Source organism: Taudactylus pleione, unplaced genomic scaffold (assembly GCF_031769625.1).
Source record: "Taudactylus pleione unplaced genomic scaffold, aTauple2 ptg000019l, whole genome shotgun sequence".
Taxonomy (NCBI): domain Eukaryota; kingdom Metazoa; phylum Chordata; class Amphibia; order Anura; family Myobatrachidae; genus Taudactylus; species Taudactylus pleione.
Genome location: NW_028284421.1, coordinates 41,811,414 through 41,830,000, shown reverse-complemented (window position 1 = coordinate 41,830,000; position 18,587 = coordinate 41,811,414). Strand labels below are relative to the sequence as shown.

The 18,587-nt window shown below is 43.1% G+C and overlaps 1 protein-coding gene across 2 annotated transcripts in view; it reads right to left on the bottom strand.

The window, feature by feature from the left end:
* Window positions 1-18,587, bottom strand: part of SND1 (staphylococcal nuclease and tudor domain containing 1) — an 876,127-nt gene that overhangs the window by 46,666 nt on the left and 810,874 nt on the right. For both annotated transcript variants that reach the window (XM_088447470.1, XM_088447461.1), the window contains exon 19: window positions 3,620-3,743. In XM_088447470.1, coding sequence (XP_088303596.1) covers window positions 3,620-3,743 — 124 coding nt within the window. The remainder of the gene's footprint in view (window positions 1-3,619; window positions 3,744-18,587) is intronic.

Genomic DNA, 18,587 nt, shown 5'->3' with positions numbered 1-18,587 from the left:
GTCCTGTGTACAGTATGTAGGGTTGTTGCGTTAGGTTTTTCCAACATTTTGCACACCTGTCTTAAAACACTGAAAAAGGACACTACATACATTTTTATGTACCCAAAATACTGTACAGACTTTAATTTGCTAAAAAAACACTTGCTGCCTACTAATTTTCCACCATTCTAAAAAATGCAAAAATCAACTTTTGGGGGATTCATGGTGATATCCCCATTATTTCATCCACTTCTCCCAGTTCTCATATGGTAGAATGTGTGATATTGCGGCAATTCCCTGGAATAGCCATTTACAAATGAATTGTGGGAGCGCGCTTCATGAAAATTAATTATGATGTGTGCAATATTTTAACTATTATAAGTAATGTATTTCATCAGCAATCTCCTTCAAATTTATTGTGAAAAAAATGTAATCTGATGTTGGTAAATAACAAAAAATTGTTAAACCATAACAGTAAAGAGAAAGCAGTAAAACTCTATTGCCTAACTATTGGTCATGAGACACGGGTCCATTCATCACCACGTAATTTCTACAAAAGCAGGTGAAAATTAAAATTTTCACTTACTTTTGTAGAAATTAAGGATTGGGGCTATTCATTATAAAGGTAATGCAGGAGATAATGACCTGCTTACCTATCAGCCCAGATCTGTCCCCATACACTACTATGGGGACCTAAATTCATCAAGCTCCAAAAATATATTTATGGAGCTTGACTGCTGGAGCATTCACGGTCTTCAGATGGTGTTTACTCCCACACCCTCACTCCTTCCTATGGGAACGAGTCCCGTGTTGCGAAAAAGGATCCTTTGGGAACCCTCTGCCCCTGTCCAGTTCACTCTGCCGGATGAAAGGGCTTTGTGCGCCTGCGTGAAGCCCAATTCACCCAGGAACACTAGCACTGCCGAGTCAGACTCGGCAGTGCTAAGTTTCACGGCTCCGAAAGAAGAAGTAAAGGGAATCACGGAGACAGCTAAATTTCAGATCACCTCTCTCTGCAACGGAGCAATCCTGAATTGCTCCAGTGAACTTGTATCCGCAGCTGCTACTCGCAGGGAGTCGGATACTTTATTATCGGGGGCCACTTGGCCCCCGATAATTAACATAATGGATGAAACCCATAGTGACAAACTGTCAAGGAACAGTAACACAGTTTGAGACTAAATATTGGAACTGGGACCACCCATTACCAAATGTCTAGTTTAGCCTATGCCTAAGATGACATCAGCAGTTACTAAACTGCATGCATAGTATGAAGAATATGCAAACCATGTCAGAATCTCCAAATCTCAACCTAATTATGGTAAATTCTGCACTAGCGTCTTATAATGTTTTCCTCAAACATAAGTAGATCATCAACTAATACAATTGGTTATGGAACAATACTCTCACATCCCTACAGCGGAGTGCCTTATATTTGTAGAAATATGCCAAAGTGCAATTAAGGAGCTCAGGTTTCTTGTGGCAGCCTAGTAACTCATCAATACATTTTATGTTGACATTTCCTTTGACATATGGTTGGTTTTATAAACAAATATTTGAGTTTCCAAACCCAATAGACTTGTTACAGAATGGAAATTTTTATTTCATTGCCCACACTTCATAATTAAGGACAGACAAATATTATTTCTTAATTGACAATATTAAGATGATCAATAATATAATTGTAGATTATTTAGAATAGACATTTGAGCTTTACATTTGCAAACCTTATCTTTCATTCTGTATTTAGGGGGGCGGGGGTTATTTGTTATATTTTTACAAATTTGCTGTGCACAATGTTAATGGTGATGCAAACTCAAAACGCTCCTTGTTTAATAAAATAAATTCTAGATCACCTCACAAAAGAAAAGTGTAACAAAGAAATACATGATGTAAGCCTCTTCTTTTATAGAAGCTACTCTTCACTGATTCATGAACATTGTGTCATAGGAACAGCTAGTTGTGGAACCTGCATTGAGAATTGTAATCTACTGTATGTGATATAACTGGTTATCAAATCAATGACCTCTATATAAGCCTATTGTTGACAGCTAAGCTATTTGCCATAGAATGAGTTGAATGTGTTAGGCAGTGGACTAAATATCCTGACAGGGCAGACAAACCGCATCTGCATGCCTTGGGGGACCAGAAAGTGTTCCCATCATCCATCTCTCACACTGCTGAGTTAGAATGTACAGAGTAATTGGAGAAAGCTTCCTCATTATTAATGAATCATTTCCTCATACTGACCACACAGGTTTAGGAACAGAGGTATAGCAGCAGGAAAAGGGAGTTACTCTCCTCTATCGTACGGTTCATAAAAGACAGTAAACCTATATGAAATGTTGGATGTTGCAATTATTTGTTTAAAGACAGATTTAATAATATGCAGTAGTGTTCCTTCACAATAGTTTTCTATAATTTACTTGCCATAATTAAGTATTTTTAACTGAAACCAAGACAACTGTTTCTTCATCTTTGACCAATATGCACATTTACCTCTGGTGCAGTGGATACATAATTTCTAACAGTGAAATAGGGCTATAATATGCTCTATTTTTGCCATGTATTTATGGCGTTATCAACAAGAGACGGACATTTAAGGTGATTGGCTATAAATATGTCTTTCAAGAAGAAATTTACAGAAAATTCTGACAATGGGACTTTTGCCCTAAATAAACATGTAACTAAAACTAAATGGCATTCTTGTGTAAATTAGATATAAAAGTATAATGAATATATTTGTTGATCCAGATTTAACTAAGCAATTAACATCCCATCCTTCTTAAGCTGCATACACACACAACGATTTAGTTAATGAACGATTTTAGTAAACGATTTTTTCCCTTGAAAAAAATTAACTAAAATCGTTTACTAAAGTTGCTCATTTAATAAATGTAATGAACGATTTTTTAGAACTACAAACGATTTTTGCATATTAACTTACTGAAAATCGTTCCGTTGTCAAGTCTGACTGAACTACAAACTACAAACGTGAACGCGCATGAACGATAATCGTTCATCATTTGACTCAGAAAGTGAACGATTTTTTCAAACGATTATCGTTAAACGATATCGTTTAACGATAATCATTAAAAAAATCGTTGTGTGTGTATGCAGCTTTAGTGTTATGTGCAGTAAATAGTATGTATGACACGATCACATGTATCATATATTGTTATGTCTTGAAGACCTTTATGACCCTCTGCTGGTTGGGGGCAGCCAGGTCGGCCTAGAGGATGCGTGGTGGACGCATAGGTTGGCTGTTCGGGGTGACGCGATTGTGCAATCATGGCCCCGCCCCCGCTATATAGTGCAGAGATCACAGGCATTGAGTAGAATAGGCAGGGCTATAATCACAAAATACAGTGTGAATAGTGTCATCGCCCTCCCCACCCCCCTGGACCACCCACTTGTGCTCTGTAGGAGGCTGCAGGCGGCTGGTGAAGGGTGCGGGCGGCTTGAGGGGAGACTTGTTCTCTTTTCAGGGTGGCTGGGAATACCATCTGTTTTTTGGGAGCCTTCCAGCCATTCCGATAGGGTAGACTAGTACGTGTAATGTCACAGTAAAAAGTTAAGGGGAGCCTAGACCAAGACACTAACAAACATTCCCCATGGTATCTCTTGCTGCATAACTCACCACTCTCCATCCACATATTTGGCAATGCAGTAATCCCCACGTCGTGGTGAGAATGACCCTTCTAATGGCGGGCTACTGGCAATTTCACTCCTCATACTTTCCATGAGCTTCTCAAGCTGTGTACCTGTAGACAAAATGGAAAACATCATAGCATCAAGGACCATTGTGTGAAAAAAGGGTATGAAGACTGTGTAGATAGGTGTAGGCATTATTTAGCATGCATTCTTTAAAAAAAAAAAACAAAAAAAAAAAATTGAAACAAATACACCTTTGACAAATTGGCAAGCCAAAGGCATATAAATCAAGCTTAATGAACAGCACATACAATGGTAAACGATATACAATAGACAAATCGTAGCGCGCTTCCATAGGCGCCCATTCAGCATACAAGGCATCAAATCAGAGCAGAAATACAGCAAAATAGAAGGGACGTTAGAGAGTATTTAAGTACCAGATATATACAATATAAAGGCATACATGTAGCTCAAGGCTTGAGTATGAGACAGACAGGTATACAATATTCGAGTAGGAGTACAAGTGATTTACACAAATAAAAACAAAAGAAAAAAGAAGGGCGTCTGGCATTCACCCACAGGGAAAAGAATGGGAGGATCACCCACATGGCAAAACAAAGGGTCTCATACCATGGGGTGATGCGCATACTATTATAAATCGGGGATTGCATTGAGGCCAGTAAGGCTGCAATAAAACTATCCCACCTATCACAAAAGTAAGAGACCTTCAACTCCTTGTCAACCAACGCCTCCCCAACCCATACAAAAAATTTAGCTTTTCCACGAACAGTTGAAAATTCAGCATGTAAGAAAACAATATATATATATACATACACATATATATTTTGTAGCACACGCAGCAATAATGCAGGGTACCATGATAGAATGGTCAGGAAAGGTGAAAACGATAACAAATCAGCACCAATATCCTAGCTACTATGCAATGTGATGCTTCAGCCTTCAATGAGGACATTAAATCCTGAAGGCAACGCATGGCTCAAAACAGATTAACAAAACCTTAAGCCAAAGGCTTCATCATATCAAACATCTTCAGGGCAGAAAGAAGAGCTCCTTGAAGCAGCAGCAAGTCAGTTTGTGCATGAGAGAAAGTAGAGACATCAAAGTATAATTATATATATATATATATATATAATATTTTTTTCTTAAAGAGAAAGACTATCGTGTGCAAATTCAATGATGTGCCAAAAAGAGTCCAGTAATGAATGTTTAAGCAGAGTATGACAATCTAGCCTGATACTTTGTGCTTTATTATAGAAATGAATGGGCAGTTAACAAAACTTGATGTAGGATTCCTAAATTAGCATTCTAGTAAAACATGTGATTTGTACATCAAAACAAATCTCAATTACTGTATATTTTACATATTCCTCTGTTCCAGCACACGCTCTCCTAGCATCAAGTATCAATATCAATTAAATTAAAATGCCTGGGCCTAGGTCTGCAGTAAAAAACGCTTTATATCCAATTGGCCTATTATTCATTTACACTCTGCTCTTATTATGTATTTGTAATTCAATTAAAAAGTGTTTAGGTAAATTTACCACCATAAAAAATATAAATGTTATGGCAAAAAAAAAGATTCACTTTATACATGGAGTGCTGCAGCATACGGGTCCCACCACACTCACACAAAGAGGCTGAGCTCAGATTGACAGTCTCTTTAGCTGTTGTCTCCTCGTAGAACTATCCCTAACACCATTGCACCTCTGTTCCCCTGTCCCCCACCAACAACTCTGGTTCAGTCTGTCCACTTGTCCGTTACAGGTTCACTAAAGCACTAAATAACTTTCTATTCATTCCCTTTCGTGACTTATTACTTGTTTCCTCCATATTCTATTCTGCCTTTGGTAGTTTTTGTGTTTGTCATTTTAGGCACATACAAATAAATAAATATGATTATTCATATTCTGTATTTCGGAATAATGGATATGGGAGACTCAATCTGTAATAATAGTAGAAGCAAGAGCATAAAAATATCAGCTTTGCCATGCTTATTCTTTGCACGGATGTATCAAATGTCTCATGATATAGCTACCAGGATACTGGCAAGTTCACAGTTCATATGCAAATGACAACAGGAAAAGTCTTTCTTATCCTAGTTATATACACTATAATTGAGGTGCTGTAGTGTGATGGATAACACAAGAAAGCTGTGAATGTATTAAGTTTGGCTTTAGAATTCTTGTTCTGAAACAGTTTTTTTGATTGTAGATGACTGACATGGAGTAATTTAGTGTAAAAAGGTGGTGCTAGATAGCGGCTGCAAACTAAAGAACATTATTGTAATTTTCATGCGTCACTTGACAGTGTAATTTCAGGCTGCAATGTAATAACTCTGGCTGCAGCAGTTTAGAGTCAAAGTATTGTTTTACGTAGCTCGGCCTTGTGTTGTCCTGATACCAGACATTCTTCATTGCCTTCCCCTGTCCGGCATTTCTCAACCATTGGCTAATGAAGGCTGGATATTGACTGCTCTGCCTGACATAAGCTGCTGTGTTCATCATACAGTCTGTGGGTGAGCAGCTTAATGTGAAGGATGACAGCAGCTTGTGTGGGTCAGCATCACCAACAGAATGCAGGTACTTGACACAATAAATGAATGTCGACTAATGTTCACTCCTTTGGGCTGAAGTTCAGATTGCTACAGACTGACTAAGAATACTTAGGATGATTATATTTTTTTTAAATAAAGTGAGTTGAAAACAAAAGGGAAAAAATAAATGTATTACAGGCTATCCCTTATCGTGAGCCAGTATACGGTATCTGTGCTTGTTGTGTAAGAGTGAGAAAGAATATAATACGTACCAGTGCATGTACCTACTCTTTGCTAAATACTCATCACATTTTTTTTTATATCTTCTCCAACTTGTATGACTCACAGACAGACTAAAACCAAAAACACACATTCAGACACTTGGCGGGGTGATCAGAACAATGTAAGGCCTATTTACTTGGGATCTAAACATGCTATGTATTTCTGCAGACGCCGATAACATTGTGCTTCTCTCAGCTTTTGAACAGACCGCAAGAAAGAACTATCAGAGAGAGCTTGCAGCAGGGACACTTGTGTATTAATATGAGGATTTAATTAAGTGATAACAAGCAGAGGGATCTGTGCAGGTGCAAAGCAGCACTGGCTACAGAACAATGGTGTAACTTGCTGTGAATTCTACGATAGCATGCAACAGTGCATACACCTGTGGATTCATCCAGGACAGCCTTCACAATGTAAAATCCTGGATACATTTCAACCCAGTGCCATAGCTTCTCTGCTTACTACTGACAACGTGATAAAAATAGATTTTCAATTCATACTATAGTCTCATTCAGGGCAAGTCTTTGGTCACTTAGCATTGCTTATTAACTGAAGATTTAATAAAGCTGCTGGAAATGCAGAGTAACATTACCACAGCAACAGTTAAGAGCCCATCCTCTCATTGGGGGACCATATTAATAGGTCTAAAAGGTTTCATTATGCAGTCTTCTATTGAACACATTCCAACAACATTTGGAGGCATTTATAGTAAATGTGTAAAGAAACAAAAAGAATATGATCAAAGAAAAATATAAATACACGCATTAACAGAGTTTTAACTGATCTTTATTTATCAAGATTGAAAACCTTGCACAGTGAAGAAGGCATTGAAGTGAAACACCAAACCGATGACAAACCGCTATCCTGCGATGACTAAAATATAGTTTTATACTGCAGAGCCCATAGTGAAAAGGCCAAGAATGGGAACAGCAAAAAGGATAAAAACATTGTAACGATTCCAAGAGTAAAAAAAATAAGAAAAAAAGAATATCTAAAATACTTGTGTCGCAGTGATTACAATGAAATAGTTTGTACAATGGCAAGAACATCAAAAGTAAAAGGGGGATTATTTGTAAGAGAAGGGTGGGCAAGAGCGAAGAGCCTGGGAGTGTGATGTTATGAAAACCACAAGTTCCATATTTTATCAAAGCTAGTAACCTTATTGTTAAAGAGACTGGTGATAAATTCCATCATGGTTATGAACCTGATAAAGTTTATAACCCAAAACATCAGGGGAATTATTATTTCCTAATTACAGGCAATTTTGAATTTTAAGAGCTAAAAAATATATACTTTAATGCCGTGGTTCCAAAACTTTTTTGAACCAAGGTACCCTAAAGTATCAGCATTGTTTTTACGGCACCCCTAAGCCAAAAGTTTGTTATTGAGAAATTCAGAAAAAAAAAGAAAAGTAGTAAAGTGAAGTGAACTGTGCTTAGCTGCCATACTTAAGTTCAGTTATGTGGTGGTGGACAGGTTTGCATTTCTGTTTGTCCACATATTTACATTACATTGAACATAAATAATTTGATTTGGTGCTGGACCTCCAACCTAAGGCATCCCTGCAAGTGTCCCAAGGCACCCCAGGGTGCCACGACGCACAGTTTGGGAACCACTGCTTTAATGCATTAAAAATGGAGACACACTGGCTAGACGGACATATTATAATATAATTATAATTTTAACGTTTACAATTTTGTATACCAGTAATTATAAAATAAAAAATGCCTCCCACAAAAAACAGGAGATATGGTAAGAACTTACCTTTGTTATCTCTGTTTCTACGAAGTCCTTAGGGTCCACAGGGATACCTTGGGGTATAGGGCTTGGCTCCTGCCATGGGCACCACATAGTTAAGGATCTCCATCCCAGGATGCACTAGGCCCCCTCATATACCCCGCCCCCAGGCCAAGGCACCTCAGTTGCAGTATCAAACCATAGGCCGGGAGAGAGGAAAAAGGAAGAAGGAAGTCTGGAACACACAAGATTCACATTCTCATAGAAAAAGGAGACAAACTGGTGACCAGAACAACACCCTACAGAAGCACAGGGCGTCAGGGCGGGGTCCCTGTGGACCCTAACGACTTCGTAGAAACAGAGATAACAAAGGTAAGTTCTTACCATAGCTCCTGTTTTCTACCTCAGGGTCCTTAGGGATCCACAGGGATACCTTGGGGATGTCCCAAAAGCAGTATCCTTCAAGGGAGGGGACGCTGCCCGAAGGAAGCATCCTGAGAAGCAAATGTGTCAAAGGCGTAATGCTTGACAAAAGTATGGACAGAGGACCACGTGGCCGCCTTACAAAGATGAACAGCTGAGGTACCATGCTGAGCTGCCCATGAAGGTCCCACAGATCTTGTCGAATGAGCTTTCACAGAGGGTGGCACTGGAAGCCCCTCATGAGTGTATGCCTCAGAGATCGCCATGCAAATCCATCGTGCCAAAGTCTGTTTATTGGCAGGCCAACCCATCTTATGAAAATCATATAGGACAAACAAAGAGTCTGATTTTCTTAAAGAACTGGTACAGTCCACATAAATTCGCAGAGCCCGTACCACATCCAAAGAAGCCTCACCAGCCAAGAGATCAGATGAATTAAAGGTTGGGACCACAATTTCCTCGTTAATGTGGAAATTAGACACTACTTTAGGAAGGAAGTCGGAACAGATACGAAGTACCGCCCTATCCGAATGAAAAATTAGAAATGGGGACCAACACGAAAGAGCCCCCAAATCCGACACCCTTCTGGCTGAAGCAATAGCCAAAAGGAACACTGTCTTTGCCGTAAGCCATTTCAAATCCACGGAACCCAAAGGTTCAAATGGAGGACCCTGGAGCGCCTTCAGGACCACAGCCAGATCCCATGGAGCTACCGGATGGACATAGGGAGGTTGAATGCGAAGGACACCCTGCATAAAGGTACGGATATCAGTCTGCATGGCAATCCTATGTTGAAACCAAACTGACAGGGCAGAAACATGCACCTTCAGTGAGGTGAGGCGTAGACCTAAATCCAAGCCCGTCTGTAGGAAAGCCAACACTCTTGATATTCAAAACTCGTGAGGATCAAATGCTTTAGGGCGACACCACTCAAAATAGGTATGCCACATCCTGTGGTAAATTCTAGCTGAAGTCGGCTTCCGAGCACGTAGCATGGTATTCACCACCGCTCTAGAGAAACCCTTGGACCTCAAGTGGGAAGTCTCAAGAGCCACGCCGCCAAAGATAGCCGACTCAGGTCCGGGTGGAGACAAGGACCCTGAGACAACAGGTCCGGCCTCTGAGGTAACAGCAAAGGAGTGTCGATGGACAGACACTGAAGATCAGAGTACCAACTCCGTCTGGGCCACCAGCAGGATCTTGCCTCCTTCCTGCCTGAACTTTCGATTTACTTGAGGCAGCAGGGAGAACGGAGGAAACAGGTACGTGAATTGGAAGTGCCATCGTGCCGACAGAGCGTCCACCAGGAGAGCTCCTGCGTCTCTTGTTCGGGATCCGTAAGCCCACAGCTTGCGGTTGTGTCTGGAGGCCATGAGGTCTATTTCGGGTAGACCCCACTTGTCCACCAGGAGTTGGAACACCTCCTGGTGAAGAGACCATTTCCCCAGGTGTACATCGTGGCGGCTGAGGACATCCGCTTCCCAGTTGAGCACACCCAGAATGAAGACGGCCGAAATGGCCGGAAGATTGCATTCTGCTCAAGTCAGGATGCGGGACACCTCCCTTAGAGCCGCTTGGCTTTGAGTTCCTCCCTGATGATTTATGTAAGCCACCGTGGTGGCGTTGTCTGACTGAACCTGCACAGGTTTCCCAAGCAGGAACGGTCTTGCATGCTGCAGCGCCTTGAATACTGCTCAAATTTCCAATATATTGATCGGCAGGTCAGATTCCTCTGACGTCCACCGGCCCTGGAAGACATGTGGGCCTGTCACAGCACCCCAGCCCTGAAGGCAGGCATCCGTTGTTAGAAGGACCCAATCCGAAATCCAAAACGGACGTCCCCTGCTGAGATGGAACTTTTGTAACCACCAAGTCAAAGACTGGCGCACTTCCGGAGTGAGCCTGATCATCTGCATCTTTATTCGACGGGGATTTTTGTCCCCTCTAGAGAGGATCAACATCTGCAGATGCCTGGAATGGAACTGGGCATATTCCACCATGTCGAACGTTGACACCATGGAACCCAGTGACTTCATCGCTGAGAGAAGAGACACTCTGTGATTCCTTAGAACATTGCGTATCTTGGACTGCAACAGGGCTATCTTTTCTTCCGTCAAGAAGATCCTCTGTTGTTGAGTGTCCAACAATGCCCCGAGACGGACCTTTCTCTGAGAAGGAATTAGAGAGGACTTCTTCCAGTTCACTATCCAGCCATGAGCCTGCAATTCTGATATTGTCTGTTGTAGATGGCTGCAAAGGACCTGTAGCGACCCTGCCAACAACAGAAGGTCGTCCAAGTAAGGTAACAGGCGAACCCCCTGCAACCGCAGGTGTGCCGCCATGACAGCCATTACTTTTGTGAACACCAGAGGAGCTGTGGAGAGGCCAAATGGTCGAGTCTGAAACTGGTAATGGAGGTTAGACACCACAAATCTGAGCTAACGCTGATGAACCTTGGCAATGGGGATATGCAGGTAAGCATCCTGAATATCCAGGGACACCATAAAATCCCCAGGCTGCATAGCTAAAACAATAGAACGCAGAGTCTCCATTCGGAACCGAGGGACCCTTAAAAACCTGTTCAGTGATTTGAGGTTGAGGATAGGTTGGAATGATCCATTTGGCTTTTGAACCAGAAAAAGGTTGGAGTAATATCCGGTTCCCCTCAGGGATAATGGAACAGGTTCTATTACTCTCATCTGAAGCACAGAGCGCACCGCCTCTTGGATCGCTAGAGCCTTCGTTGGATCTGAAGGACGGCCTGCTATACAGAACTGATGAGGAGGCCTTCTGCAGAAGGAGAGGGCATATCCCTGAGATACCACCTCCCTTACCCAAGTGTCTGGTTGGTTTGGAACCAACACTGGGCTTATCGCAGAAGTCGGCCTCCCATCTTGGGGTCCCCCAAGGGGAACCCCGGCCCGTCAGGCTGAGGGTTTGTCGTCCTGCTTGGCGGCTGGACGTCTGGTACTCCAAGCTTGTTTCTTGGTCCTAGTGGTCTTTTTGGGGCCTGAAGGTCTCAGAAAGGACTGAACCTTAGGTTTTCCTGGAGGGTGATAGGGCCAAAAAGACGGATTTTTAGACCCAGACGGAGTCGGGGCTGAAGGTAGACATGCAGATTTGTCAGCCACCAGCGTGTCCACTATCTTGTCCAAAGCTGTCCCAAACAGGACCTGCCCATTGTAGGGTAAGCATTCCAAGCCTTTCTTGGATTCGGCGTCCGCCCTCCAAGACCGTAACCACAAGGAGCGTCGAGCGGCCACAGCCGCCACGGAAATCCTAGAAGTAAGCAGGTTCAAATCCAAAGCTGCTTCGTTAATGTACATAGCGGAAACCCTGAAGGTTACCCACAAACACCACCTGTTCGCTGGTACCCTCAGAAGCAAATGATGCTTCCAAAGCGTTCACCCATCTTTCCATAGCCTGGGCCACCCAGCAGACAGCCATAGCTGGTCTAGATGCTCCTCCAGCGAGGGAATAGATAGACTTAAGGCACACCTCCACCTTACGGTCTGTAGCATCCGTCAAAGAAGACACAGACGGCATAGGCAAAGTTGCGCTCTTTACTAAGCGCGTCACATGAGAATCCACCTGAGGAGGAGACTCCCATTTAGTGAAATAATCTTCCGCAAAGGAATATGCACGGGCCAGGTGCTTGTGAGGTTGAAATCTTTTTCCCGGAGATTACCACACCTCCTCCATTTGATCAACTAGCTGACCAGATAGAGGAAAAACTGCTGCAGCTCCTCTAACCTCCTTAAAATAAGCATGAGTAGGCGCTGCAGGTAGATTGTCATCAGTAATTACCATGGCCACACGGACTGCCCATATGAGACCTGGAATGTAAATACTAGACTTAGCCTCTGCCCCTGCTTGAGGAGTGTCAGTGTCCGAGAGATCTAGAATTTCGCCCTCATCAGATGACCCGTCATCCTCATCATCCTGTGCAGATTGATATGACAATAATGGTCTTTTAGCAGGTCTAGACTGATCCTGCTGAGTGTTCGGCACTGCGTCATTACTATCGTCCCCGGAACCCCTAGAACTGGAGGCGGGACTACCACCTGTTGTGCGAACCCCAATTGTGGAAACGCAGGAGGGACTGCCAACCTAAGGACAGTCAAGGCTTGTGCAAAACAAGCCCAAGGTGGTTCCTGAGAGGTGCTGGGTACAGTAGAGGTACCAGGAATGGCCAAGCATGCAGTACATAACCCATCCTGAAGTACCGCCCCCTCCCCCACACCTGCTTTACATCTGGAGCAGGAAAATATGAGAGATGCTCCTCTAAGAGAGTCCTCACTGGACATAGTGGTATGTGACACTTCTCTCACAGTAATAACACTTAAACTGTGAGGCAGATTCCCACCCTGACAGTACTGGCACTGAGAGGGCTGGTCAAGGAGGAAGAAATAGGGATAGCTAAAATGGCTGACAGGAGAAATAATCAGGCACACAGCGCTAGTATAAAGTCACATCTAATGCAGAAATCCTGCACTAAAAGCACTATCACTTACACAGACCTACAGCCTGGCAGTGATAGCGCTACATATGCTGACCTTATACTGGAGGAGAGGTATGTAAGGGGCACACAGGCTCCGCACCCTGCACCAGCGTATTGCTCATAAAATGGCCGCCGGAGGATGAAGGGAGGCGGGCCTGGGGAGGATCACTGTCTCAGCCCGCCAAAACCTCAACGCAAGGCGCCGGAGAACAGTGATGGGGAGGAGCCTCCTGTGCGCTACAGGGAAGGCATCCTTCCCTGGCAGGCCATTAACCCCCCCGGGATGCTGGAGCGTGTTCCGCAATGCTCCAGCCCCATATCCCTGGTGGTTTAATTGGTGAGCGTAGGCATCCGCCTGGCTCCACTATACTGCCGTCCCCAGGGAGCCCCCAGCTCTGGGGACGCCGGACTGTGAGACAGCGGGCGCCTACCGCAGACGCACGCTGCTTACCTTATGCAGCCCCCGTACATCTGGCCACAGTCCGCGGCCCCCGTGGGTTCCGCTAGCTAGAACCCCCAAGAGCCCGCCGAGTTCCCCAGATCACTACCGGTGGTCGGCGCAAGCGGGGGTGTCGGAGCGGTAGCATGGACGTCCGCTGGACTATCCTATGCTACCACTCTTGAAGATCTTCAGGGGGCTGTTACACACAGCCCCCCTTTGTGATGACCCAGCTCCCGGCGGGCACCTACTGAATCTGAGGTGCCTTGGCCTGGGGGCGGGGTATAGGAGGGGGCCCGGTGCATCCTGGGATGGAGATCCTTAACTATGTGGTGCCCATGGCTGGAGCCAAGCCCTATACCCCAAGGTATCCCTGTGGATCCCTAAGGACCCTGAGGTAGAAACAGGCTTTAATTTAAGATATGTAGGGGAGCATTTATAGCTGGTCAAATTTATGCCAAAAACACTGACATAAAATTAAAGCCATAAAAAGTACATTTACTGTACATGTTTATTCCACATATACTATGAAATCCATTAAGATATGTTTACAGCACATGAGACACCATTCATCATCATCAACTTAATGATAAATAATGTTTTCATTTAAAAACACCACCACCATTTTTGACAGCAGAAATAGCGTTGGGCCCCTCATAAAAGCTGCTACCAGCTCTAGGTGATGATAGGCTGGTGACATTACACCTTACAATAAAAAAAAAATCATTGCTGTACAAAAGCACTATAGCTCTTCTCAACACTCATGCTCAGTGGGTGTTGGAGTAATAGATAGCTCAGAGAGATTTCAGCATTATTCCAGGTGTACTATTGGTCCCATCAAGCCTTGCATACTCCTTTCCCTCATCCAGACCACCTTTCTAAAGGTGCATACACACGTATTTCCGTCCAACCATCCAACTAGTTGATTGGTTGGAATGAAAATCTGGTAACGTATGGAGTAACTGATGATCAGCAAATTGCTCCTAAACGCCAAAACACAGATGAAAATGGTCGTCAGACAAGCTTGTTAAATGTTTGATCTAAACAATTTGTTCAAACAACAGTTTTTGTCCATTTCCGGCGTTTGGGAGCAAATTGCTGATTGTCATTTGCTTTCATACCTTACCAGATTTTCAGTCCAACCAATCAACTAGTTGGATGGTTGGACAGAAAATCTTTACATGTGTATTAGGGATGTGCAGGCTCGGTTCTACTCGGTTCCGTTCGTTTTTTTTTTACCGAATCTTATTGGCTATCCAAAACTCGTGACAGCTGAAACCCAATAAGATTCGGGAAAAAAAACCGAACGGAACTGAGTAGAACCGAGCCTGCACATCCCTAGTGTGTATGCACCTTAAGGGATATAAGCATAAAATGCAATAGTCTGCATATGAACAGGAAAAGAAAATAATGGGTCTAGCTTGACATCAGCCTCATTATGCATATATTCTTATGATTTGAGGACAGAATCTCGATTACCTCAAACGAAAAAAAAAATTACTTTGAGCCATTGGTAACATGGAAAGCAGTGCTTAATTTATCAACAGAAAGGTAAATGTTTGACTTTCAAAACATTTAATAGATAATGGTTGTGGTTTAAGCAAAAATTTAGGTGAGGACTACAGTAGTTATTTCTTCAGTCTCTACAATGCTTGGTCAGCTAGAAGGAGTCTCTCCACCTTTGTTTCTTTTCACCTCACTGGTCTCACCCTTCATTAGGCACAATGAGTGTTGCCATGGGAACATGGATTCTGAAAAGAACGCTCAGCAAGCTTCCATCCTGCTGACCCAGCAGAAAGTGGATCCTAGCACGCAACATATTCACAATGAAGTTTTACCAGGACATTGCTAAAAGCCTCAAATAGATTATAGTGAGAAACCGATCACAGTAGTGTGTTACATAACCAACCAGATATACCTATTTTAAAATGAACAACTAACAGTTCAATGTAATCAGTTTATTTATTTTTTTTTAGATTTTTAGGAGGCAATGTGCAATCACATAAACCAAGCAACAACTAAACCTGGGTACATACCATACAACACTATGACCCGGCAATGCAATGTATCAATACATCATGCATGCCGCACAATCTAGCGTATGACAGTGCAACATATTGTTACATGCTGCATGTAATAGCACCGCAACGTTCATTGAATCATCCCATCTGCCGTGCAGGACAGCAGATGGGACAATGCAATGAATGACGGATCAGGCGTACCCACTATATGATGTGTACAATATACGGTATTGTTCCGATCCACTTCGGAACAATATATCGTACAATACATCGTATAGTGTGTACCCAGTTTAAGATTAAAACAGAGGTGCTTCAACCGAAGGCAGAGAAAGGGCTACACATACAAATTGAGATCTCACATTTTATAAATCATTTAAATTGCTTTAAACACATTGCAGTTACATAGACACCCAATTTGTACAGTGGCACTTTTATCTCCTGTGTTTTGTTGTCAAATCAGATTTTCCCAGGGAGCTATTGTAAAGCATTCTGCATGAGGAAGACCATTTAAATACAATCATATTTTATCAATATTCTCTCAAAGGAATATTTTCAACTAAAAGAAAATCTATTTGAATGTATTTAGATAATTACCTTTAGTTTCTTCAGGTGGAACAATTCAATTTTTATTTTTAATAAAAGATAGTCATAAAATAAATTGTACTGCATGTGTATCTGCTTTAAATAATTGATCAAGGGGATATTTCTCCTCAGACCCTTAATGCAATAATTTTTGGTTACTATGCACAAACAGCTGGTGTTCACATTTTGCAGCAGCTGTGGAACATCCCTCACTATCGGGTCTGTTCATTATCACTTACTATCGACAAAAACAGGTGAAAATGAACATTTTCACCTGTTTTTGTAGAAATTAAGTGTCCGGGCCATTCATCAAAAGGATGGGAACAGAAATTCATCAAGCTCCGAAAATACTATATTTTTGGAGCTTGACTGCAGGAGCATTCGCCATTTTCGGATGGCGTATGCTCCTGCTTGCAGCGCACATCACGCTCCTTCCTTATGGGAAGGAGGCAAGGGTTGCGAACAGAGATGCTTTTGGATCCCTCCACCCCTGTCTGTCTCTTGACGCCGGGGCTTTATGCGCCTGCATGAACTCTAGTTCACGCAGGCGCACTTTCGCTGCCGAGTCGTCTAGGCAATGCTAAGTTTCAATGCACTGAAAGGAGTAGTAAAGGCGCTTCAGGGACGCAGCTAATTTTTGGATCAGCTGTCTCCGCGTCGGAGCAATGACTAATTGCTCTGGTGCTCACAGCTAGTAGGTTAATCATCAGGGTCTGCTCTAGCCCTGATAATTAACATAATGAATAGAGCCCTAAAACACACCACCATCTCAATATGTTACAGAAATGTAACAGGAAGGGGACGCCCAACAAACTTGGCCCTGAGTAGAAGCATTAATAAATACCTCCTTCCACCCATACTACTTCCCTCCACTGGAACTTTCTTCCCCCACTATTCTGACTCTCCACCTCTATAAATGGACTCTAAAAAAAAACTCACTTGTTTATCAAAGGCTTCCAGCTCTCATCCTAACCCACAGCTCTATCCTTATCGCTCACAGCCTCTCCACTTTGTGTCACAGCTGTCTGTCTGCCCCTTTAAATAAGAAGGATCCTCTTCCCTTATATCACCCCTCTCCCCCTTTCCACCACTGCCCACAGTGGCACCAAACCTCTGGAACAGCCAGCAGCTACTTCTTTGGACAATATTTCTAAATATGCCATACCACCCGCCATTCTGAATATGTAAATCGGGGGATTGATTTCATGGGATAAGGTCATGGTTTTGTGGCAGGACTGTGGACCTCATTCAGAGTCGGTTGAAGCGGCCACACGGTCGTACGCCACCGATGTTCGCTATACTGCGCATGCGTAAAGTTTGCAATGCGCGTGCGCAAACTAGCCGCTACGATCAGAAATTTCTCTCTCCTTGAACACAGCCAGGTCGGTAGTTTGAGTGACAGATTGAGGCGTTTGTGGGTGGTAACAGGGGAAGGTGCTTGAAAACGGCGGAGTGGAGATCCGAACGCAGGCGTGCCTAATTATGCGAATGGCGTTTTATGGGAGTGCATACAGTTTATGGGAGTGCATAATTAACAAAGTAGCGTCATGGCACATGTGACATGGGAGGTTTTTACACTGACATGATCGTAGAGCTTAAGAGAGGGTATGGTCAATCTTAAGCTCTATGACCAGTTCCGATGGTTCCCGATGGTCTCGATTAATCCTTATATGCCCGGAGATGACGTGCAATGCATACGAGAAGGGGGCGTATTTTTTTTTTTCATTCCGGACGCTTCCTCCCCTTGGTCGGCCAGCTACCGATCCGAACTTAGGGACGCAACTTGCGAGGGAATCATTTGAATATCCGGCCCCTTTTCCCGTACAACCGTGCGGCCGCTTTGACCGACTCCGAATGAGGTCCTGTGTCCGCTGAAAGTGGCAGAGTTGGGAGGTCTGGTATATGCGACAATATTTACAGTGCATCCGGAAAGTATTCACAACGCTTCACTTTTTCCACATTTTGTTATTACAGCCTTAATCCAAAATGGAATAAATTCATTTTTGTCCTCAAAATTCTACACACAATACCCCATAATGACGTGTAAAAATTTACATTTTTTTAGATTTTTGCAAATTTAAAAAAAAAAAAAAAACCTAAGAAGTCACATGTACAAACTAAGTATTCACAACCTTTGATCCATACTTTGTTGATGCACATTTGGCAGCAATTACAGCCTCAAGTCTTTTTGAATATGATGCCACAAGCTTGGCACGCCTATCTTTGGGCAGTTTCGCCCATTCCTCTATGCGTTGGTGCACAGCCATTTTCAGATTGAAGTCTGGGCTCTGGCTGGGCCACTCAAGGACATTCACAGAGTTGTCTTGAAGCCACTCCTTTGATATCTTGGCTGTGTGCTTAGGGTCGTTGTCCTGCTGAAAGATGAACAGTCGCCCCAGTCTGAGGTCAAGAGCG